Genomic DNA, 24,533 nt, shown 5'->3' with positions numbered 1-24,533 from the left:
ACCTGCAGCCAAGGAGAAAACTCCAAGGGAGTTTGATCAGCTCTTTGGGAGAAAACTGTGACTGCTCTAGGGGTTTAGAGTCCATCCATTCTATTTGGGTCCCTTGGCCTGAAGGCCAGCACCTGGTCACTCACCCACAATGAAGGGCAAAACAAAGGCCCAGATCTGACCACGTGTACAGAGCTCCCTCTAAGTCCTCCTTCCCTGGAAAGAGACCTGCATATTCAGCCGCAGACAGCACCCATCCCAGCCTCCTAGGAAACACAATGCAGCTCTTCATTTAAACTCAAGGCTCACCAGATACTGGAGGAAACCAACAATACAAGCGATTAAGACAGACCTACAGACACCCACACACAAATGCGCGTATACACGCAGCAGCTGTCTCCAGTGGAAATAAGGACAAGAACATTTTGAAAGTCTTAATTAATATTCTTAAAGAAAATAAAATGAGATCCTAAAATAAGAATGAGATGCTATTTTAAAAAATTAAAAGGACTACTGGAGAATTGTAAAGAGCTCTTTGAAATGTGAGATTGTATCATTGATAACACACAAAATTCAATGAGAGGACTGGAAGGAAAAGTCAAGGAAATTGCTTAAGATGAAACTATATGTATGTGTGTATATAAAATACATATATATGTATATATTTTATTTTTTTTATACATGGAGGGTTGATCTAGGTTGAGCAGCGTGTTACCAATGGGAATTAAAGAAAGAACTTGCAGAAACAGAACTGGAGACAGCTGTGTCCAGATTGGATGGGCTCAGTCAGCGCTGAACAGAGTGGATTTAAGTGGACTTATACAAAGATTTCAGAAGTCAAGGGCCAAGAGAAAAAAAAAATCTGAGTTTCCTCGTTGGGTGACAGGTTGAGGAGGTAGTACAGTTGACCCAGGGAAGGAACGAAATTCAGGATGACAGCAAGCCTCTCGTCAGTGATAACAGATGCAAGAGGTCAAGGAAACCATTCCTTCAAAGTCCTGAGGGAAGATGATCTCAAAACTAGTTCTGTACCAAATTACCATTCAAGATATTTTCAAAGAGTTACAAATTTTACTTCTTATGCACCCTATTTGAATAAGTTACTTAAGGACATACTACAGCAAAGCAGGGATGAAAAACAAGAAAAATGTCCTGGGATTGAAAAATTCAAGAGTCAAAAAAAAGAAGTCCTGGAATTTAAGCTGTCAGCAGACCTGGAAAGCAGTCAGTCCAAATCAAGGCAGGAAGTCCATGGTCTCTAAGAAAAAAGACCTCAAAAATAGACATATTCAAAGGAAGAATAGATAAATAAGATGAAATTTCTTATGTGTTTTATTGAACTTCTCAGTTATGGGAACTAAGGCATATGTCTTTTTTCTTTTAACAAAGAAAAAAGAAAGCAATTAAAAACACCAAGAGAAAAAAGTCATGGTCCAAATTTTTTCTAAATAGTAAATGTGACCCTGATATTGATCAATATATGGATTATAAGGAGAGAGTATCTATTTGACCTTGGAATGATGCTTAGAACACCCTCTGCCAGTTCATGACACAAGCCCACAGAGAGCATGATGGATTCCAGGCAACTGCTTTCTTCTGTAGTGAAAAATATCTACAATCAAAAAAAAAAAACAAAACAAAACATGTAAGCCACTATTGGTCTTCAACTCGTAGAATCATGGAAAATATAGAAGGTCTAAATATAAGTACAGAACAGAATGTAAATATTAACAAACATGGCAATGTAAAAGTGTAATGCGTCTTGCAGAAGATGGGAGGAGGAAAAGAGAAGAAAAGGTAAAAGGAACTGTCAAAAATTAATGGATTCATAACAGTCAGAGTAGAAACAACCCACTCATCCGTTGATAAATGGATAAACAAAATGTGGTATACCTATGCAATGGAATTTTATTCAGATGTAAAGAAGAATGAAGTCCTGGTACACGCTAAGCCTTGAAAGCATTGTAAATAAAAGAGGTCCTTCACAAAATACCACATATTCTTTGACTCTGTTCTTCTGAAATGCCTAGAATAGTCAAATTTATAGAGGCAGAATGTATATCAGGGGTTGCATTGGACTGAGGGAAAGGTGGGGGTGGGGACGGGCTACTAATGGGTACGGCTTTTCCTTTTGGGGTGATGAAAATGTTCCAAAATTGGATAGTGGTGATGGCTGTGCAATCCTGTGAATATGCTAAAAGCGACTGGAAAAGGTGAATTTTATGGTATGTGCATTATATCCCAATACAACAGCTGTTGAAGTGAATAAAAAGAAGTTGATGGAACTAGAAAGCAATTTTAAGTCTTTCTAGTATCAGGGAATCAGTCACTAGTTGTTCATGAAAAAAAAAATCTAGGAATATAATACAATGTCCATTCAATAGCCAGAGTACCATCCTTCGCCACCACCTCTCCTAGGCCCCTCCCTTCCTCTACCTCCTCCTCCTTCCTCATTTCTTTGTTAATGCAGTGCCCTCGGGCCAGTTTCATGCTTGAAATCTTCCAAATGCTTTCTGTCGTACTTAGAATAAAGTTTCCAGAATCCGTTTCTGCGTATCTGCGGCCTGCTTACCTCTCTTACCCTGCTCCCCACTCCCTCTTCCTTTTCTGCTCTTTGAGCCCTCCAAGCTTGCTGCTGAGCTTAGGGCTTCTGCACTCACTGTCACTCCACCAGCAACACTCAACCACCGCTCTTCACATTCCTGGGTCTTTTCCATTCGTGTATTAGCTTAGCTCTCAGCTCCTCAGAGACCCTTCCCAACCACTTTCCTCATTTTTATCTGGCTCCTGCAGTAAGTCCCTGCAAGTTGAAAACAAAAGCCAGGACAGAGAATCCCTTTTGGGTGATTGGGTTCTGAATCAGAGGAACAGCAACAGCTTGGGATAGGGAAGAGAAAAATATCAGTGCTGTGGAAAACAAAGCTCAGTATCTCAATAAATGATCCTTCCACAGTGGAAGCCAATCATCTTGCTCCCCAAACAGCCGTTTCTCTGCTACCTTTATATTGAGCTTAGCGGTACCACTCTCCTCCTATGCCCTGGCTACACAATTCTAGAATTCTTTTTAACACTCAGTTCACATACGTTTTTAAAAATAAAGGAATCATTTTTAATGCTTTTTTAAAATGTAGAATAAATAAAATGTATGGGGAAAAACTTTCTATTGTCCCACTGCCCTGCCAGCATTTCAGTACATTTCTTCTTCTTCAGATCGCTTTCCTTAGCTATTAAGGGTCTTATAGTATAAAATTTGAAGAAACTTGACCTACGGTGAAGTTCAAATGTTTTAGCTCATGACATACAAGACTTTTCCTAATCCAGCCTTTCCTGCCATCCTTTATATTTTCAGCAAATATTTCTTCAGCCCTTGATTTGTATCAGATTCTCTGCTAGACACTAGAAACAGAGAAATAAAAACCCAGTTCTGCCTGCCTTCAAGGGGCTGATCATCTAATAGGCAGACAGAAAAGTAACCATTGCAACACTGATATGTGCTAGGAGGTAGGATGTCGATACGGGACACCTACCCCGCACTAAGGATGTCTGGGAGCCGGCCGAAAGAAGGCAGGAGGAAGGACGCCTTCTGAACAGAAGGCGCAGCATGCTGAAAGGCACAGACCTGGGGAAGAGCGTCACAGTGGAGCGCCAAGCAGTTGTCTGACATGTGCGCGTTGTGGGGGTGGAGCGAGGAAACTGGAAGCTGGTTTGGGCCAGACTGAAAAGGGCCCTTGTAAGCCATGTGAGGACGGGGGATTTCATCACCAAAACCATGGAGAACCGCTGAAGGGACAGAGCGATGGCAGTGACATGATCAGATTTCCATTCCAGTAAGTGTACAGTGGTGTGGAAGGAGAGCCTGGAGGCAGACTAGCACAAGAGGATGACACCTTCATTGTGACCATTGTCCCCGAGGAACTCCTCGACTCCAGCCTCATCAAACCATCTGACCAACCATGTCGTGCTCTGCCACACCACAAGCCTTTGTGCTGTTACCTCTGCCTGGAACATCCTTTCTGTTCATCTTCTTGGCAAACTCTTACTTATCCCTGAGGCCTTTGTAAAGCCTCTGTAAAGCCTTTCTTGTTCCCTTTATCTGTACAAATTGTTTCTTCCTATCTGTTCCCATGGCCCTTAGTAAGTACTATTAAGCTATAGCCATTATCACCTTATGTGATACTGATTTGTCATCGTGACTCGCTTCTCCATCAGACTGAGATCACGGAGGGCCGGAGAGTCATCTCTGAATCTCCCTCTCCAGGCACACTCTTCCAGCACTTAGTTGGTGACTAATAATTAAAGGACTGACTGACAAATAAGAGTAAGTGAAACAAGCTGCCCCTCCATTGAGGACCCCATTGCATCTTGGGGGGAATAACCCTTCCTGTGTAGATCTCAGGACTCACTTCAGACCCTAGACTGGCTCACAAAAGAGTGGATGAGATGTGGGTGAGTGACAAGCCAGACCCTCTGGCTGAAGTTCGAGTCTCCCCAGGTGGTGCAGCTGGAGGAGCTCCTGGCCGTGCGGCACTCCGTGTTCGTGGTGGGCAGCGCGGGAACTGGCAAGTCACAGGTACTGAGGTCCTTGCACAAGACGTACCAGATCATGAAACGCCGCCCCGTCTGGACAGACCTCAACCCCAAAGCGGTCACCAACGATGAACTCTTTGGCATCATCAGTCCGGCCACACGAGAATGGAAGGATGGTAAGAGCGGAGTACCCCTGGGAGAAAGCCCCTCGGTATTCTCAGAGCCCCTTGAGCAGACGTGAAAGCAGGGGGTTGGATGCAAAGGAGGGAGCACGGGGCTGATCTGTTTGGGTGGGAGAAGGAGGTGAAAGGAATCAAAGAAAGGAAACAAATTTTGTTTTGGAGGGGGCCCTCAGCCCTTGGGAGAGCCTCTTTCCTTGGGGACTCTTCAGCTGCCTCTCGAGAGAGGGCACCTTACAGAGGGTAAAGCAGCACAGGCACTCTCAGCTGTAGTTTCACGATGCTGGGGCACAAGTCGTGGAGTCCCTAACGCTGCCTGGCACAGGCTGGGGTAGGAACGCCCACGGCTTCTTCCCAAAGGAGCCGTGCAGTCAGGCATCCCACAGAGGGCACCTCTCCTGTCGGCACTGCTGCAGGAGAAATGGGCAAGCTGCTCCAGCAGCCAGGCCTGGGTGAAGACGCCACTCATCGTCATTTGTCTCAGGAGCATCCTAGAACCGTGGTCCCTTCTACAGCGATTCACATGGTCCCAACCCCATGTTCACCCAGTGCTGACCTCAGCATCACCTTTGAGGAATTAAAATCACTGGTAGATGTTGGAAAGGCTCTCCTGTCAACTGGAAGAGAGCAGAGAAAAAAATGGAGAAAACCCTGTGAGCTGATAGGACCTCTCTCTGAAACCAGTGTGGCTTCTGGAAGGATGAAATCTCAGCTCCCTCCTAAATGCCCGACTACACCAGGGTCAGACTGCCTGGAGTCCTCTAATTTAGGGCCTCCCATCCGAGGCCTAGAACAATGGGATTCAGTGAGCAGCCTTTCTAATTTTTATTTCACAGTTTATGAGGCTTAGCATCTTCTCCTTCTTATAAGTCTTAGTCATTGGCTCTTTCATAATTTTATTCTTCCTTACTATGTTCTTGTCAGTTTGTAAGAATTTTTTACACATCAAAGACATTAACCGTGTATCTGTTACACGTACCAGTAATGGTTTTTCACTGTCTACCACTTGTGTACAGACACTTCATGGTAAATTTACCATGCATACTGTTTAAAAAGGAAATTACGTCTGTCTAGTCTTTTTAGCATCTGGGATCCCTGTGTAGTTTATAACTCATTCTAATTTTAAGCTATAGATGTAGTGTCATAAATTTGGTCCTAAAGATTCTTTTTATGTTAACGTTTTTTATCCATCTGGAATTTATTTTGGGGCTTAGTGTGAGGTAAAGTAGAGAATCAACTTTATTTCCTTCCAGATGGATAATTGGATGTGACAGCACCATTTATTAAGTAAACCATCCTTTCCCTGCGAACTTAAATTCCGACTTGTTATACATGCAGTGGTCCCTTGGTATCCAGTGGGGATTGGTTCCAGGAACTCCTGTGGATACCAAAATCCACGGATGCTCAAAACCTCATATAAACTGCAGTAGTGTCTGCATTATCCTGTGCACATCTTCCCCCAGTATACTTACCTAATACAATGCAAGTGCTGTGTAAATAGTTGGCAGTACGCAGCAAGTTCAAATTTTGTTTTTTGGAAGTTTCTAGAATTCTTTTTTTCCAAATATTTTTTGATCCATGATTGGCTGAATCCACGGATGCAGAACCTGCAGATATAGAGGGCCAACTGCACTGAAATCTGATTCTGGGTTTTCTGTTCTCTTCTATTCCACTCACCTATTTATCTGATCCTATACTGATGTCATTCTATCTGGGTTATAATCATTTTATAATATTTTCATGTCTGATGAGGTAAATCCCTCCTCAATATTTTCTGTAATTTCTTGGCTAGCCTCAGGCACTTCCTTATTCTGTGTTAAATTTAAGCTCACATAATATAATTCAAACTTTAAATGGCATTGGAATTTTAATTGAAGCTTTTTGAATATATACGTTAAATATGGAGAAATTAACAAAGATTTAATTTATAATAATCCTAAATGTGTATTCACTAAACAAGAAAATTTCCAAGTAAATAGAGTATACTTGGGACGGAGTATAAACTTTTAAAACACATTTCGGGGAACTTGATAAAAGTAGAAATATAGTGGGTTATATTAATATATCTTCTCCAAAATAAAATTCAGTGACAGAAAAATAAGTATAAACATATGAGAATTGGGAAATGCATCATCAAACTCTCTGTAGCACACAGTTATAGAACTTTACATCCTAGAAAATATTCCTTTCTTGGTGGGTTCATGGGACATTTCCAAAAATTTAAAGTTTAGTTGGGCACAGAAGAAATTGTAATGAAGTTAAAAGTATCAGTTTCCAGGCCACATTGATAATAATGTGATAGAAGTAGAAACAAATAGCAAGAAAGTGACCAAAAATAATTCTACTATTTGCAATCAAGAAATACCCTGTCCCTGGATTAAAGAGAAAATTAAATTGCAGCCCCTCTTGGAAACAGTATAAGAAGAACACTTTATACAAAAACCTCTGGGACACATGTAAAGCCAATAAGGAAAAAGTCTAAATTCTCCTTATTACAGAAGGTAGGCTAGAAATATAGGAAGTCAGTACCCATCCTAAGAAATTATCCAAAGAGTAATACATTAAGCCTGAAGAAAACTGGGAAGAAACTAAAAAGATAAAAGCTGAAATTAGTCGGAAGAAAACAAATACATATGTGTGTGTGTGTGTGTATATATGATATCCTTCCTATATATATCATAGGAAGGATAAGTAAATATAAATATTTGTTCTTTGTAAAAACCAGTAAGTCCATTGTGAGCATTTAATGGAGAAAAAAAGAGTAAAAGTATAAAAGATTAGGAATCAAAAAGACGATATAACAGTAGATATAGGCAAGATTAAAATAGAAGAGACACAATTAGATGACACATGTTTGAAAAATTAAAAGAAATAGATGATTCCTTAGAAAAATATAATATGAGCAAAATTTACTCAATAAGAAGTAGAAAAGGAATAAAGAAAAGGAAAATTTTGAAATAGTGGAACAAAAAAAGATAATTCTGAAATCATAAAAAGGACATATTTCAGTTCATTTTATGAAGCCAAATAATCTTGATATCAACCTTTGTGCAGAACCAAAAACAATAGCTCAATTTCACTTATTATTATAGATTCAGAAATTCTGAATTCATATCAGTAAATAAAATCCAGTATTACCTCACTCAAAAGAATAGTAAATTCTGACCAAGTAACATCTCTTCTAAGAACATACGGATAGATGGATTACTTTTAAAAATAGTAACAGAAAGCATTGACAAATTAAAGGATAAAATAATTTGGTCAATAAATAGATGTTAAAGACTCAGTAGCTGTTCCTGATTTTTCGAATTCTAAGTAAAATAGGAATAAATGGAAATCCCTTAAATATAATAAATACTCTTTACCTAAAGCCAAAAGGAAAAAGAGAGCATTCTGAATAATGAGAAAGTAAAGTCGTTTCCATTAAAATCAGGAATAAGCCAAAGAGATCTGTTACCAACGTTATTATTCAGCTTTGCTTGGTGGGATTCTGGAGAATGCAGTAAGACAAGAAAATGGAATACATCATATAAATTGGATGAAAGGAGAAAATTATTATTTTGCTTATTATACAACTTTATACCTAGAAAACTCAAGAAACACTATTGAAAAATCACTAGGTTAAATTAACTACTGTGTTAAAGGTAACTAAGTATAAAATAAAATACACAAAATTTGAAAGCTTTTGTCTATACTAGCGGTAGCAAACTAAAACTGGAAATACAGGGAAAAAATTCCGTTCACCATAACAATAAAAACTGGAATGTTTAGGGATACATTTAAGCCAGAGAGAAACATTGAAAATGTTGTAAAATTTTATTAAGGAACATAAAACAATATTTGAATAAATGAAAAGACATACAATATTATTGTTTGGGAAAGCTTAGTATTATAAAAATCAATTCTATCCAAATTAAGATGCAAATTTCATGTGATGCCAACCACAATCACATTGGGCCTTCTCTCAAAGCCTGCGTTTGGCAAGATTTTCCCAGGCTGCAGTTTCAGAGGATAAAAACCTTACCTAAAAAGGTTTTATGTAATTCCATCGTGTCACAGTTGCCGGTTGAAATGATTCACTGGGTCCCTTGTCACTTAAAAAGCTGGTAGTACCATGTTTTCTTCTTGTTTCGTGTTGCTGCTATTCTTATAAAAAGTCAGACCGGAGCACAGAGTGGCGCCTTGGGCAGGGTCAGATTTTTGGCAGAGTAAGATACAGAGCCAGTTCTGACCTGCCTTTCCTATTTCCACCTCCTTCTAAGTGTTGTTGCTTATGCGGAAAGGCTGTGTTCAGAGGAAGAAGATTGATGGCGACCTGGAGAATAAGATATCCGTGGTTCCTTTTAGGCTTGTTCTCTTCCATCATGCGGGAGCTTGCCAACATCACCCACGATGGGCCCAAGTGGATCTTACTGGATGGCGACATTGATCCAATGTGGATTGAGTCTCTGAACACCGTCATGGATGACAACAAGGTACCAAGGGGGCAGAAAGCCCCACTTCATCCCTAACCATCAGTGAAACCAGTCCCCTGGGCTCATTCCACACAAGGGCTGGCCCCGAGCAAGGAATTTCTACTGATATCTTTATCTTTCAATTTTTTCCAGCTTTATTGAGATATAATTGACGTATAACATTGTGTAAGTTTAAGGTGTACAATGTGATGATTTGAAATACTTAATATTGCAAAATAATTACTACAATACGGTCAGTTAACACCTCTGTCACCTGACATGGTGTGTGTGTGTGTGTGTGTGTGTGTGTGTGTGTGTGTGTGAGATACAGCATTTTCTGTATCCATTCATCCATCAGCAGACACTTAGGTTGCTTCTGCGTCCTGGCTATCGTAAACAGCTCTCGAGTGAGCGTCAGTGCAGCTGTCTCTTCAAGGTCCTGCTGTCCTCACTTTCCAGTATCGTTAATCAACGTCTCAGAACTGACTCATCCCATAGGGCAGCTTTCACTTTCTTCAGTGGCGCTGCCATTGCTCACACGTTCTTAGCATTGTTGTAATTCCCTTCAGAATCTTCTGCACATAGATTAATATTTAAAGCTGAAAAGACTCTTAAATAATTTATTCTAATCTCAAAAAAATTTTTTCCTTTGTTTATAAATAAGGAAACAGGATCAGAAACATTCTGGGCCTGTCCTACATCCTCAGTGGTGACCCATCTTTATCCGTGGAGAGTACATTTTATTTTCCATAAACAGTGAAAACGAACTGAATGCCAGTAAAGTGGCTGTTAAGCTGGGAGCTGTTTCTAAACTTGTTCGGAAAGCACATCTAGGTTAGAGATGTTACAGTGGTTTCAACATTTACAGAACCGTTAGAGTAAGCGGGTGCTCTTCCAGAGGGACTACTTGGAAGGAAACAGTCGTTGTATGGAACCTGAGCTCTTCTCCTTTAATCACCTTGTTTTTGCAGTATGGTCTAGTGCATTCACATCATTGGCATCAACTTGAACTTTTTAGGTAACTTATTTCCTAATTCAGAACACACACCAGGATGGAGGTAAAGGGGCTACAGGAGAGAGAAGATTGTTGTAGAAAATCTAGAAAATACTCATAATCGCCAAGAGCAGAATAGGCATCGTAATCCCCGCCAGGTGTAATCAGCCAACCCCCCCGGAGCGCCCTAACTGCCTGTTGCCCCGTCCCTCCCCGTCGTCTCCAGGTGCTGACGCTGGCGAGCAACGAGAGGATCCCCCTGAACCCCACAATGAGGCTCCTCTTTGAGATCAGCCACCTGCGCACGGCCACGCCGGCCACGGTCTCCAGAGCAGGTATGGCCCACAGCAGGAAGGAAGTGCAGAGCCGCTCACCGGAGAACGAGCGCCTCTCGTGAGACACACGGCGCTGCTGGCTCTGAAGGAAGCTCCGAACAGGGGTCAGACCTCGTCATCTCAGCTCTGGCCTAATTCTCAGCCCTCTTACCATCCACGAGGGTGGGCCAGTGCTCTACCGTCGGGACCCTGTGATCTTAATTCAGAAATGTTACGCTATCAGGAAGGGGAATGGCCTCGAGCTGGACAAGTGCCCTCTGCACACAAGTGCCTCAAATTAGGCTGCTTCTAGGCTGGTTCTAACCTCCAGGTTAATGCAGGTGACCAGGCATCACGATTTCTCACTACATCCTGGGGGAAGGTAACAACTTTATGTCCTGACTTTTCCAGTTAGGGCCGGGCCATATCCTTTGGGGGGATACCATTCAATCTGCACTGTTTGACATTGTGACAAGTGTTACTTACCACTCACAGCCTTCTTTACTCCTGAGCCTAGATGTGGCCTCAGGATCCTTCTCAACACTGCTTTCCATCAGCTGTTATCAGTCAATCAGAGTTGATCCCAACAACAAAACCCTTTGCCCGCTCAGACCTCGGCCAGTTCTCCTTCAAGCCCAGTCTTCCGTCCATTTTCTAAACAGAGAAAGTAACTCTCCGGGGTGAAGAATATGCTGAGATCTATGGACACATCACTGCACAGTGTTCTCTATGCTCCAGGGATCCTGTACATCAACCCGGCAGACCTAGGGTGGAGCCCTCCAGTGAGCAGCTGGATTGACAGGAGGGAGGTCCAGACAGAGCGAGCCAACCTAACCATTCTGTTTGACAAGTATCTTCCAACGTGTTTAGACACACTCAGAACCAGGTAAGCCAGGCAGTAAGGAAGGCGACAAGTTAAAGCAGCAGTAAAGAGCCTGTTGGCTCACACCTGATGTCCCGCGGATGCGCTGTCCTGTCCCGAAAGTCAGATGATGTCCCTAGAGCGTTCCCCTCCAGGCGTGGCAGATGGCAGAGGGGGACACACCTTGGATTGGCCCTAGGATGCCTGTTGTCAGTTTAGGCAAGAAGCGAGGTGAGTGAAGAGGAGGGAGATTTAAAGTGTGTTTTGTGAGCACCACGTGGGTGTTTCCAGAGGAGGCTGTAGGCTGTAGGCTGTGATATCAGACTACAGTCCTGAGATCCTCCAGTTGGCAGGGCACACAGCTGGCCTCCTACACATGTTACACAGGCCAGATCGACACCTGCCAGTGGCACGTGGGACCCACCTCCTGTTTCCAGCTGTGTGTGTTCACAGCCCCAATAATGGATTGGGTATAATGCATCGTTTGACCAGCCCCACCCCTCTGGACACTGGGAGTTCACTTTTCCTCCTATAGGTTTGTAAAAGTAAAAGCAGCAATCTCTGACCACTTACCACATAAACAAAATATTAATTGCCCTTAATCAAAAGGAACCTGTTATAGCAAGAATATTGTATGTATGTGTCTGCAGAGAGAGATTCCGGCATTTGGAACCTCCTTTTGTTTTGTGTTGTCTTTTTTTGCCATTCGATGCATCATTCTATGAATCAGGTACCCAACCGTTGTTCAGCCCAGCTGCACCATCAGAATCTGGTGCTGTGAAGGCAGCACGACTCAGAGATCCATCGTTCCTGAAAGCTCAGCAAGTCAGGGTCAGGATTATGTTTCCCGGAAATTAAGTCCATCACTCAGAATGGTCCCTGACTCCTTACTCATTGGCCTGTGAGGCACAGGATGGAGAATCTCTCACAAGCCTGGAGCAGAGGTGAAGGAAGAGCTGCCACTGCAGGAGGGTCTGAGGCTCTTTATTTCATGTGCCCTCTCTCACCCTAGCAAAGTCCACCTCTGCTAAGAATGAATTTTATAGAACTAAAAACTGAGTTGCAGGTGGGTAGTCGACCTGTGGTATGTTTTCAGATACTTAATTACACATTTATTAATTTTGATTTTGTAATTTTTATCTTTGGGGTTAATATTATTTTTCCAAACTTCATCATTTTCATAAGCCCTTAAAGAAACTTTAGCCCTTGGGGCCTGTGGGCTCTGTGGCCTTGGGATCTAATGAGATAAAGCAGCCGGGGCAGCAGGGAGAGTCTGGAAGCGGGCAGTTGTGGTTAGGGTCTCAGAAGGGCTGGGGCTGCAAAGCGTTAAAACACCAGGGGAATGGGAAGGCTGTACAGAAACAGCATCCCTGTTCTTTGTGGTTTCCTGTGACACCTGTCCAGTAAATCCTTTGACTAAGAAATGAGGCCATTTGCCATTCTAGGCATTTATAACAGGAGATGCCAAACTTCCATCTGTTTGTGAGAGTGTGTGACTGTGTGTGTGTGTGTGTACACACGCTTGCTTGTGCGCATGCCAGTATGTGAAACAAGCTTTGAAGACTCCAACTGCATCAAGTCCATCCAGAGACAACTCCCACCTCCCCCGCCATCTCCCCCAGTCTCTGTGGCTATAAAGGAAAAACCCAGAGCTGCGGTTTAGGGGGCCCGCTGTGGGTGTCCCTTCATGTAATTCTCAAGGGATTTCCCCAGGGGGCCAACCATCCTGTAGCTGCGGGGCCGAGGACCCCAGTCACTTAGTAACAAGGCATTCGCTGCAAAGTCTCGCTTCTGTTTTATTCATCACCATGTTGTAACACCAGCTTCATGTGGCCCTGTTATGTCAAAGTGACGCCAACACACTAGTTTTTATATTGAACAAGCAGACCTCATAAGGGATGATTATAAACAACATTACTTTGTTTCCCACTGTTCCTTCAGAACCATGTTATGTGGCTGGTTCTCCTTCTGCCCTGGGATGAAGTCTAGGTCAGCATCCGTGACTTTTCCAGTCCTTCTTCAGTCATAAGAAGGCTTCCAATCACTTCTACTCACACAGTCTCACACACATGCACACGTGTACACATGTGAAAAGTTTTAAAAGACACAGTGAAAAATTAAAAAAAAAAAACCCCAGACTCTTTGCCTCTGCCCACCCAGCCTTGACCTCTCTCCTCACTCCACGAGTTGCCCCCTCGCCAGCTGTAGCTTCTGACCCCTCGGGGTGGAAGGGGGTTCAGAAGAGACTGAGGGCAGGAAAGGCCTTAATACTGGACCTGGCATGGCCTCATTACTCAACTGTGGCAGATTTGGAAATCTCTCTCTTTGGAAGCTTTTGTGGATCCCTCAGACCCCTCCCATCACTGGAGATCCCCTACATACCTTTCCTTGAAGCAAGGAAATGCCTCTCTGTCCACCAGTCATGTATAGCTGCTCACACGAACCCCTCCAGGACAACCCCTTTGCCAGCATCTAAGACAACCCCACACGCTCATAGCTCACACCGGGACTCCAGGACATACAGGCTGCTCCAGCAAGCACCCTCTTCCCTCCACTGTGAGCTTAGCAAGTCTGCTCCCAGGCATGGGTCCTATGGGAGCCCCTTTCTGTGGCTCTCCGTTCGGGACGAGCACCTGCCTTCCCCGTGGGAGCGGGGCACTCATTGCACACCTAGAGCCCTCCCTGAGGTCCCGTGTGCTAATTTCTAGCCCCTCCAGCATCTACCACTTTGATCCTACAAACCCTTGAGAGGACCAGAAGCCATGCTGCAAAACCCTTTGCAAGTCTGTCCCCAGGCTGTCTGGAATCTCAGTCTGGAACTGGAAGCATAGTCGGCCTGTATTATGTCGGGGCCTCATCCCACACTGAGCCTGAGAGAGTTCCATTTTGACGTTGTCACAAATACGTCTTGATGCAATGAAGGGAAGTCTACCAAGTACTCAGTGTCCTCATTACTCACGGACGTAATGCCTAGACTGTCAGACCAGTTTATAGCATTGTTGTAAGGACTGCAACCAGATTCAAAACCAGAGCAGCACAAAACACTGAAGAGAATGGAACGCCGTGGAACTCCGAGGCCCAGTGCTGGTAAATGACTTTTAAGGTGTCCTTTGATGAAGTTGTTTGTCTTATAATGGTGGCCCCTGCCTCTGTGCAGCATGTGAGCCCTTCCTCCCCCGGGAGGTGGTGACGTGGGCAGGAGGGGTTGAGTGTGTGGGTGTGTGGTGTGCTGTGTGTATGCATGGTGGGATGAGAGTGCCCGGGTGTGTGCGTCTGTGTGTGCACGTGGGCACATGCTCCTGCTCCCTTGGGCGTAGGTGCACCTTTGTGTATCTCTTGATATCTGCCTTTCAATCGAGACTTCTAAACCAAGATTAAAAGTACAAAAGCTGGGCCAAGACAAAGTCACAGAGGCATATTTTTGGAAGAGGAACTCCATCAAGTAAATCCTGATTGTATAAAATAACCACCTGTCCTGGACCACTCTGGCCCCAGAGAAAACATTTTCAATGTGTTTTAATTGAGGACAGCCCTTGGAGCTGAAGGAATCACACCCACCTTGACTCTTTAGGTTATTTGCCAGTCGAGGAGACTGTGAAGAGTGACACTGTGACAGATGCACTCATTTCGTGGCAGCTGCCTAGTTCCCCAAGGACTGGGGGGTCCTCACAGTTCAGAGAGGGGAGGAGGAGTGGGCAGGGCAGCAGAAGAAAGGAAGAGGAGACAGGGAAGCATCTCAGGAGTGCTCCGGGCCCTTCCTTCTTTGCAAAGGGAGCTGACCCAACACAGCTGATGAGAATGAAGGCTTAAGTAGAACCATGGGTCTCTATAATACCAAAGGTTTTGCTGCTGCAAAACAGCACGGACTTGACAAATCATGAGTCCGCGGAAACCAGCAGGGTTCCACAGCTGTCCAACAGCGCCTCTAGGATGGAAAAATCCAAAGTCGTAGAGCATGTCTGGGTCTCTCTCCGCAGGTTCAAGAAGGCAATCCCAGTCCCGGAGCAGAGCACGGTTCAGACGCTGTGCCACCTTCTGGAGTGCCTGCTGGCCGAGGAGGCCGTCCCTGCAGACTGCCCCAAGGAGACCTATGAGCTTTATTTTGTGTTTGCTGCCATCTGGGCCTTGGGCGGAGCAATGGTCCGAGATCAGGTAAGAGGACTTGCTGAGGCTAACACCCGCTTTAACTGGCAAAGATTTGGAAGACAGGACAGCCAAACGTCAGCATTAACCCAGCAACACCACACTAGTTAGTTATCTATCCGTTGCTCTGCTGAAGACATCAGTCCCCATAGAAGGGCTTCATGTAGCGAGGGAGATGAGATTGAGACTATGTTTTGAGCTGTCGCTTTTTGAGTTAGTGAGCATATCCCTAATTTCTTGGACAGCTGAGTTTGAAACACTGGAAGTACAAGGGCCTTACTTTGCACGGGGAGATGTGTTGCATGGGTGGGGTGATGCTGTGCTATAGAAGCTTGAGGGGGAGGAATCCCTTTAGCCTTCTCAGAACCTTCCAGAACCTTCCACTTTCTGCCAACTGTCACACCTTCATACCCCTGAAATGCAGGGCTGTCAGTAGAAGGTTATACCAAAGGTTAGTTGACACCTAGGGTAGGAAACCTAAGTATTATTTATCACATGGTGTTGACTGCTGTAGGTTCATGCTGTTTGGGAGTGTCTTGGCGTCCTATCTGCTAACCCTTCCTGTTATTTCCAGCTGTTTTCTTTAGTTGGTTTCCTCCCCAGAAAAGGTATGTTACCCAGAAAAAACGTATTTGAGGTTATGGAGACAGTCTTTTACAACTGATCCTGGCTGTCAAGCAGTACCATAGAGAGGCTCAGAACAGGGACCCTGGATTTGAATTGTAACTCTGCCACTTATTGTCTGGGGACCCTGGATGAGTAATTTAACATCTCTCTGCCTTACTCTCCCCATGTTAACAAAGGAGGTAAGAGTGATGATAGAGGTACCCAGTTCCTAGGATGACTGTAAGGAGTAAATGAATTGCCTACATGAGTATGTGTGGAGCAACTTAGAACAGGGCTGGGATCACACCAGGCTGCAGTTGTTGGAGGGTTATAATTTACTCTTTTTGGTCTGGGTTGGCCATGGACTCTTGGTAAAAAGTTTCAGCCCCCTCCAAGGCAAACTGTGTTCTAAAAGTCCAAAACAAAGGTGAACAGGAAGAAGTAACGATGAGTTTATTTTCCATTTTCACAGGCTCTGGTTGTAACATCCAGCCTGGCTCCCATCACCCCCTGCGCATTCTCTGGTGTTCACGGTTCAGAAGGCAGCTCTCACGAGCTCCTGGAACATCCGCCTTTCTCCTCCTCCCTCTCCAGAGCTAGATGCTGGTGGGAAGGGGGACCCTCCGAGGGCAGGAGGGTGCCTGCACTGGGGTCTGACATCTGAGAATTCCAGGCAGTCCGTTCTGCGGCCTTTGGAGCCTCTCCATGCTTCTTTCAGAGCTTTCCATCTCCCCTTTGAGGCAAGGAGCCAGCAAGTCCGGCTGGACGGATGAGACCTCCCTGAGTGTGCAGGCATCCAGAACTTGGGGGTTGTCGCTTTCCATCAAATGTAACCCCTGACCTTTCGGCTGCTGAAATGTCAGACAGCAATCACCGCTGGGCTTCTGTCTCACGCTGGTGCCGAGCAAGCAGTGGGGTATCGGGATAAAGATACTTGGTCAATTTTTCTGTCTCTGTATAGAAAATTTAAATCCACTCAACTCTTTTTAAAAGCCCAGGAGAAAACATCCCTCCAGGTGTCCTGGGCTCTGGAGCACTTGGAGCTGTGGGCAGCCCTGCGGGCGCAGGGGGAGAGGGCACAGGAGAAAGCTTTTAGCAGCAGGGAGTGTCCAAGACCCCTGCACAGCCTGCATTCAAGCCAAACATCAAAAATAGTGCTGTAAACCGAAATGTACAAAGTTGGCCAAAATATTGGCATCAGGAACATCAATTGTGCTTACATTTAAAAAGCTGTTATTAAAGCAAAGTAGAATATAATACAAAATGCAGCCCATACCTGGGTAGAAGTTCCAATAAAAAAGGGGGGGCAAGGTGGATCCTGGCCAGATACTTTGCAGCAATCACATGAAATTATCTCTCAGGAGCAAATGATCTGTCGGAGAGCACCCGACTAGGAGACTTGACACTCTGGGTTCAATTCCCAGTTCTGCCAAATGCTTCCAGAGGTGGAACCTTTGAGCTTTATTCCTACATAAAATAGGAATAATTTTCAGTAGCCAGGATAACCTAGAGCATTGTGAAGATCCAACGAGGTGATACCGCGTTCCAAACTCTGGACCAAACTGCAGGCCAGTACAGTCTGAGTGCTGGCAAGTTCAAAGGGCAGGAAGGACCAGAGAACTGTCAGAATCCAAAAGAGATGAGGATTTCAGAAGAGGCCTCTTCACTGAAGTCATTGCTGAAGAGGCACTCAAAGAGTCAAACTGAGAAAGGTGACCTTGTCCTTCTAATGTCCAATTACAGGAGAAGGGGAAGTCATGCACCAGAGTGCAAGGCGCCAGACAATGTTGGTGCAGCCCAGCTAATGGCTTGGCTGAGAAGCTCACCAGGGAGCTCAAGATGGAACTGGGAGTGAGAAAAGGAGGTTAACCTAACCTCCTGCTTTCTAGTGATGGTCTTTGTCTCGGATTCTCCATATAAACCTAAACTCTGGTTTTCATTGTGAAGTGAAAGGTCTCTCTCTCCATGCATCCTTGGCGCATTTGCCCATCCTGTGGCCACAGGCTCCCACATCTCCCTCCACCTGCCAGGGCTCTGAGGTTCATGATGCCAGGGTGGCCCAGCTCTGTGGTCAAGCGGGGGGCACGTACATGCTCAAGGGTGGCCCCTGCTTAGCTGGGCCTTGACAGGCTGATTCTCAGGGGAACAGCCTTCTTCCCAGAGGAGCTGGGCCATGGGGCAAGTCTGCACCAGCAGGAGCCCTCTGCTCCTGGCTCTGACTTTCTGCCCCATGCAGGGCAGCCTGTCCAGGCTTCTCAAGTTCCAGAAGTTCCGGAGAGCCTTGACTCCTGACCTGCTTTGTTTTGGCAGCTTATGGACCACCAAGCAGAGTTCAGCAAATGGTGGCTGACCCAGTTCAAGACTGTCAAGTTTCCCTCCCAAGGAACCATCTTTGACTATTATATAGACCCCAAGACCAAGAAATTTGAGCCTTGGTCCAAGCTCATCCCCCAGTTTGAATTTGACCCCGAGATGCCTTTGCAGGTGAGTGCAGCTGAGCCACCAAGGACGGGCAGTGCCTCCAGGATCCACGGTGGCTCCATCCCCTTATCTGTATGTGAAGGGTGTGACCTTGCTAGGAACCAGTCATCTGCAGCTACTCGCCTTTTCAGAGGGCGTCATAGGAGCAATGAAGTCACAAGATCCCCGAAAGGCTAGTTACCAGTTACCAGACCCCCCGACCGGCATCCTGGGAGGAGAAGGGGAGATGGCAGAGGCAGAAGGTTAGGCCACAGGGAGGCAGACAGTGCTGGTCTAGGGGCAAGGGTCTGCTCTCTACCGAGAGCATGATTTAGTAGCAGGGTCTCCCTGGGTATGGGGGTGAGGGGGCCCTCCTGCCCAAGGCAGACAGCTCCACCCTGCCCGCCGAATTCCCTCTCCGGAAACGCTCCAGGACAACTTGCGGGGCATCTGTTTCTCCCACGCGCCCCGGGCACTCTCATCATGTTCCCACACCAGGCCTGTCTGGTGCACACGAGCGAGACCATCCGAGTGTGCTACTTCGTGGAGCGGCTTGTGGCACTGAGGCGGCCGGTCATGCTGGTGGGGACGGCGGGCACTGGCAAGTCAGTGATGGTGGGAGCAAAGCTGGCCAGCCTGGACGCGGAGGAGTACCTGGTGAAGAACGTACCCTTTAACTACTACACCACGTCTGCGATGCTGCAGGGTGAGGGGGCGGAGGCCGTGGAGGAGGGGGCGGGGCTGTCTGTGTGTCTCAGTGTCCCTGTTCCTCTGCCCCCAGGGGGCACTGTGCATTTTCCCCCCAGCCCCTCTGCCCACTTTCCAGCACCTTCAGCACGCTCTCCTTTCCCATCTTCTCTCCTTACCTGCCTTCCTGGCCTCCTAGACTCCTCCAGGGAGGGGCTCGGCACAGATCAGGTCAGCACTTGATGACAAAGAATGCACAAACCCACTGGAAGATGTCCATGGGCTCATAGACTTCTGGCCCCATATGTGTCTCTAGAGATCACTTCATTCACCCTTCGTCTCCTCTAGAGGGGGGAACTGAGGCTCAGATAAAGGTACGTGGCAGCCCGAGGTCACCATCAAGCGACAAGGCTGGCATGGAATGTCCACTCTGCTGACCACGTGGAGCGTGCGTTCCACTGGGAGTTTACACTTGGGCTCCTGAGGGGACACGACCCTTGGAATTAAGGAGGGATTGAAGGTGATGTGGTACGGTCTGCTTTAAAGGGCGGGCATTACACCCAGACAGAAGTGCAAAGTGTGTGTTTATAATGTGTCTGTCACGGCAAAAGATGATAAACAGCGTAATTATCCGTGTGATGGAAGGCTGAGCAGTATTGCAAAGAATGAGGAATTCTGTATGAACCGAGTTGGAACTATTTCCAAAAGCTTTGCTGAGTGAGAAAAGCAAGACTCAGAACAGTATATATAGTATGCTCCAAATTGCGTCTTCTTGAAAAAGACATATATAAACATTTGCTTATATATCTACACTCGTACATCTGCGCTTACATGTACTAAGAACATCTCCAGGAGGGCACAAGAAACGGGCAGCAGTAGTTGCCCCTGGCAAGGGGAACGCGATGCTGAGAGTGGGGTGGAGAATTACTTAAACTTCTTTAAAAATTGTGAAATATTTGAAGCATTCTGAAAAGTACAGAAAATAGTATAACAGATGTCCGTGCACCCACCACCCAGATTTCACAGATGTTAACATTTTGTCATTTTGCAGTGGATCTTAACATTTTAAGTACAGCCAACACACCATCCCCCTTCCTTCCTTCCTCATGCCCCTCATTCACCAGACTAGGACCACTGCAGGTGAGGGGCATCATTCCAAATTGACACTTTTGATTCAGATAAGTATCTATAAAATACACAGTGTTGTTGTGTGTATTTAAATTTTAAGTATACATCGTACTGTAGCTCCCTTTTGTAACTTGCTTTTTTTCATCAACATGTGGAGGTTTTTCATTGGTTTTCACTGCTGCATAGAATTCCCTTCTGTGAGCAAATCACAGCTCATTTCTCCATTTTCCTACTAAAAGGCAGCATAATTTTTTTTAACATTTTCTCTTTTAAAAAAGCATTTTTGAGTTATAATTGACATACAATACATAGCACACATTAAAGTATACAACCTGATAACTGTTGAAATATTTACCTATCATGAAACCGTCACTACAGTCAAAGTAATGACTCATCCATCATCTCCGAGAGCCCCTCACCTCCCGCGGTGAACCCTCCCTGTCTTCCGGTCCCCCCCGCCCTGCCCTGTGCCCAAGGCAACCACGAGGGATTAGTTTGCATTTTCTAGAATTTTGTATGATAGGATCGTCACACAATAGGCCCTCTTTATTTTGTCTGGCTCCTTTCATTCAGCATGCTTTTGAGATTTCTCCATTGTTGTTGAGCATATCACTAGTTTGTTCTTTTCATTCCTCAATTGCAAGATAAAATGTGTAAACCCTCAGAATGATTCCTAGCATACGATAAGTACTCAGTAAATGGAAGCTGTTATTCTAACAATATTAAAATCCTTCTCAAATTTAAGAATCTATAAATATTATACAGTTACCTCTAAGCCCCACTGTCAAAACAAAAGGAACCCAAGTAAACCCCCTCTGCTTGAAAAAGGTGTTTAACATAAATTATGCTAAGACAAAAATAATGTTTTCGGAAGAAATGTTCCAGCTTTGCAATGGGCAATAACTTCACCCAGCACGTCGATTCATTGAGGTCTCCAGGGCCATATTTTGCATCTCCCTCATCCTGCTAGTCCATCGAATTTTATTTTTCTCAGAATCAGATGCTCTTTTATAGAGAAGGCAGCTGCTCGATATTCCCTGCATCTCTCCTTTTATTGCATCCAGTGCTGGGGTCCCCATTGAGTACTTTTGTAAACTCAGATTCAGAACTCTTTTAAATACAAATGGGTATGCACACTGCTCACCAGCGTGGATAGCACATGCTTTATTTAATGTTTATACTGTGCCAAGCCCCTGTATTATCAGTAATGCTTTTGACTGCAAGCAGCAGAAAATCTGATGACAGCGACATAAACAGATTTTTTTTCCTTCATGCAACAGAGGTCTTCAGGTAGGCTGTTGCTGATGCTAAATCAATGGTTCAATGCTGTTGAGACTATAATGTATATTATTGTCTTAGCTGCCCCATCAGGGTGGAAGAGTGGCTTCTGCTCCAGCCATCACATCTGCATTCCAAATGGAAAGAAAAATAAAGGGAAGAGTTAATGTCCGAGTCAGGAAATAACAGCTCCCCCATAGACTTATGTGTGTGTCTCACTGTTCAGAACTGTCACATGGCCCCGCCAGCTGGAAAGTGACTAAGGAGAGGGGAGTTGGAAATGGTGTCTGTTGGGCTGCACCTCACAGGCCTACAAGGCCTGTACTCACCCCGCTTCAAGACTGAAGTCAGTGACAGACATCAGTGGTTCAATAGATGGTGGGAGCTTACGTATCTGAAGCAAGGTCTGAGTGACACCTCACCGTGTGAGGCGGATGGCAGGCAGGACAGGGTGGCAATCATAGCTCCCCGGGGCCGGGGGGAGGCTGGCAGTTATAGAGGGAATTGACATCAGGTTGGCTCATTTGTTACCAGGGAAACCAGCAGAAGGACACGCCCCTCACCGCCCCTTGGGTAAGAACAGTCACTAGCTGGGGCCTGGGGCAAGTGTGTAGGAAGGTCAGCCGTGAGGTTTGGGTGTCGGGGAAGCAGATCCTGGTCGAGCAGGGGACGTACAGAGAGCAAGAGAACAACCACCTTGACTAGCATGACGGTACAGTGTCCGTCACCGATCTGATGATAGTCTCTGTCTTCACAAGATGAGAAAATGAGGCTTACAGGAGCTAAGTGACTTCCCTCAAAGTCACACGATGAGTTAATAGCCAAGCTGTGCTCTTACATTGTGCTGTCGCACCCGTCCACTTTGATGAGACTGTAAGCCATGCGTCTGAATTTCCATAATAGAATGCCAACTTTGCTTCTGTTCATCTGATATCTAGAGCACATGGATGTCTCTCCCTTTGACAGTAAATAACACTGGCCCTTCACTTGGTCACTGAAACTCTCAGGCTTCACTTGACCACTTGCCAGCAGCTGCACAAACCGCAGATTAATAACACTGACATCTTGGCTGAGAGAGGCAGAGCTCCGTGCTCGGTCTCTGGTCCTCCAGCTGCTCTAAACTCCACAGACCCAGTTGCACTGCTTTCTTTCTCTTCACTGAGTTACAATTCATTGGTCCATCCTTGGGTGTTGTTGAAGTTTAGGATGATAAAAGATAATTTTAAGTTTTTTTTTAATATCTCCTATAAAATCCCAGTTGAAGACAGTGCTCATTTTGAAGCCTGATAGACCTTTTGTAAGTACCATGATACATGCCTTTTAGAATTGAGTGCCTGGAAAATTTTTTCATACAAGAGTAGAGATGGGTTTGTACCAGAGATCAGGGATGACGTGGTTACTGTAATTAAACACAGGTTTAGTTCTGAGCTTTCAAGGAGGCAGTTCACGAAGGACAATGCGACAGTTTTTATTTGGTTACAGTAACAATTTCGTCCCTGATTACTAGTGCCAGTAAGTGTCTTCTGTATTTTGGAATCTCTTTTTAGTCTTCAATTGTTCTGTTTTATGTTTGTTCAAATACCTTAAGCCTTTTCTCATTCATTTTGAAAATATAAGTAATTTTTAAAATTAAAAGAATTTGTGCTGACTCATAGGCAGAGCAGTTTAGAAAGAGCAAAGGAGGAGTAAAGCCCTTGGTCATGGCGTCAATGGGCTTATATTTGCAGTGTGAAGGGTGGTGGCCAGACTTACGCTCATCACGGTCCTGAGTTCTCCTGCCAGCCAACTGCAATTTGAAGTTTTAGTTCAACAAATATTTGAGTGTGTAATTACACTAATTAGATGGGAGCTCAGGTGTCTGAGTCTTTGTATAAAACAAATCTCCATCACCTGTTCATTAAAAGTTTAAGGTTAGACAGGACTTTGAAAGGTCTGATCAAACTCTCAACCTCGAAGGAGTATTACATCATCACAGATAGACAGCTCTCACTTGCCTTAATATCTTCCAAAAAGGAGATGACCCAAAATTAAATCGTTAAAGACTTACCATCTAGTGGGCAAGACACACTACTTGAAACGTGGGTAGAGGGGTGGTTCAAAGTATAAGGCAATTGAAAACAACACATTTCAGACAATAGGGAAGCCATTCTGTAAATTTTGGTGCCTCCAAATTATGGAACACAATGTATCAACTGAAATCATGTTTTGGAAGGTTGTGTATGTGAATGAAAAATACTGCCAGCTGTATTAGTAAACAAAGGATGCTGTGGCCGTCAAATCATCAGCCGCTACTGCTGCCCCTGAGAGTGGGCAGAGGGAACTCAGGATGCAGACAAGCAGGCAGTCGGGCCTCTGCTGCCACCCCGAACGGTGCCCCCTGAGGGAACTCGGGATGGGAAAGAACAGGACACTGGCCCTAGACAGCTAGGTGCGCATCCGAGGAATGATTTCAGCGAGCCCAGACTTTTGCACCTTCCCATGCATAGAAAAGTGCTAAATTTCTTAACTTGAGATATCTGGTTTTCTTTAATTAACAGTAATCTTTGGACGTTTCAACTACCTGATCTTTGTGGCAAAATTCCTATATATCCTGGCTCCTTCCCTGCCTCTTTGGAGCAGTCCCTCAGAGCAATCTGAGAGTCCGCCTCCTGGGCCCAAGTCCTCAGAAAGTCCTCCAGATAAAATATAGCTCACAACTTCTAGGTTGCACATATTTTTTCAGTCTACATGTATTATCACATAAAGGGGTTTACAATATGTGAAATGAAGAAAACATACAGGCAGAATATATAGTGTAATTCTAATTTTAAAAAGGAAAAATCTAACACAGCAAATAGACTAGAATGAAATGCACCAAAATACTGCAAGTAATGCTTGCTGCTAGGTGGTAGAATTATGGGCAATTTTCATTTT

At 44.9% G+C, this 24,533-nt stretch overlaps 1 protein-coding gene across 3 annotated transcripts in view; it reads left to right on the top strand.

Moving 5' to 3' along the window:
• The window catches only part of DNAH9 (dynein axonemal heavy chain 9), a 276,427-nt gene that overhangs the window by 120,956 nt on the left and 130,938 nt on the right, over positions 1-24,533 (top strand). For all 3 annotated transcript variants that reach the window (XR_012499359.1, XM_074342145.1, XM_074342146.1), the window contains 7 exons: positions 4,481-4,691; positions 9,042-9,169; positions 10,369-10,477; positions 11,195-11,342; positions 15,296-15,470; positions 18,378-18,551; positions 19,026-19,233. Coding sequence is in view for 2 of the 3 variants with exons in the window: in XM_074342145.1 (XP_074198246.1) it covers positions 4,481-4,691; positions 9,042-9,169; positions 10,369-10,477; positions 11,195-11,342; positions 15,296-15,470; positions 18,378-18,551; positions 19,026-19,233 (1,153 nt within the window). In the remaining variant the exon portion in view is untranslated. The remainder of the gene's footprint in view (positions 1-4,480; positions 4,692-9,041; positions 9,170-10,368; positions 10,478-11,194; positions 11,343-15,295; positions 15,471-18,377; positions 18,552-19,025; positions 19,234-24,533) is intronic.

The sequence above is a fragment of the Camelus bactrianus genome, chromosome 16 (genome assembly GCF_048773025.1).
Source record: "Camelus bactrianus isolate YW-2024 breed Bactrian camel chromosome 16, ASM4877302v1, whole genome shotgun sequence".
In the NCBI taxonomy this organism is placed as follows: domain Eukaryota; kingdom Metazoa; phylum Chordata; class Mammalia; order Artiodactyla; family Camelidae; genus Camelus; species Camelus bactrianus.
The sequence above is the reverse complement of the archived record's forward strand: the minus strand, read 5'-3'. Positions and strand labels throughout refer to the sequence as shown.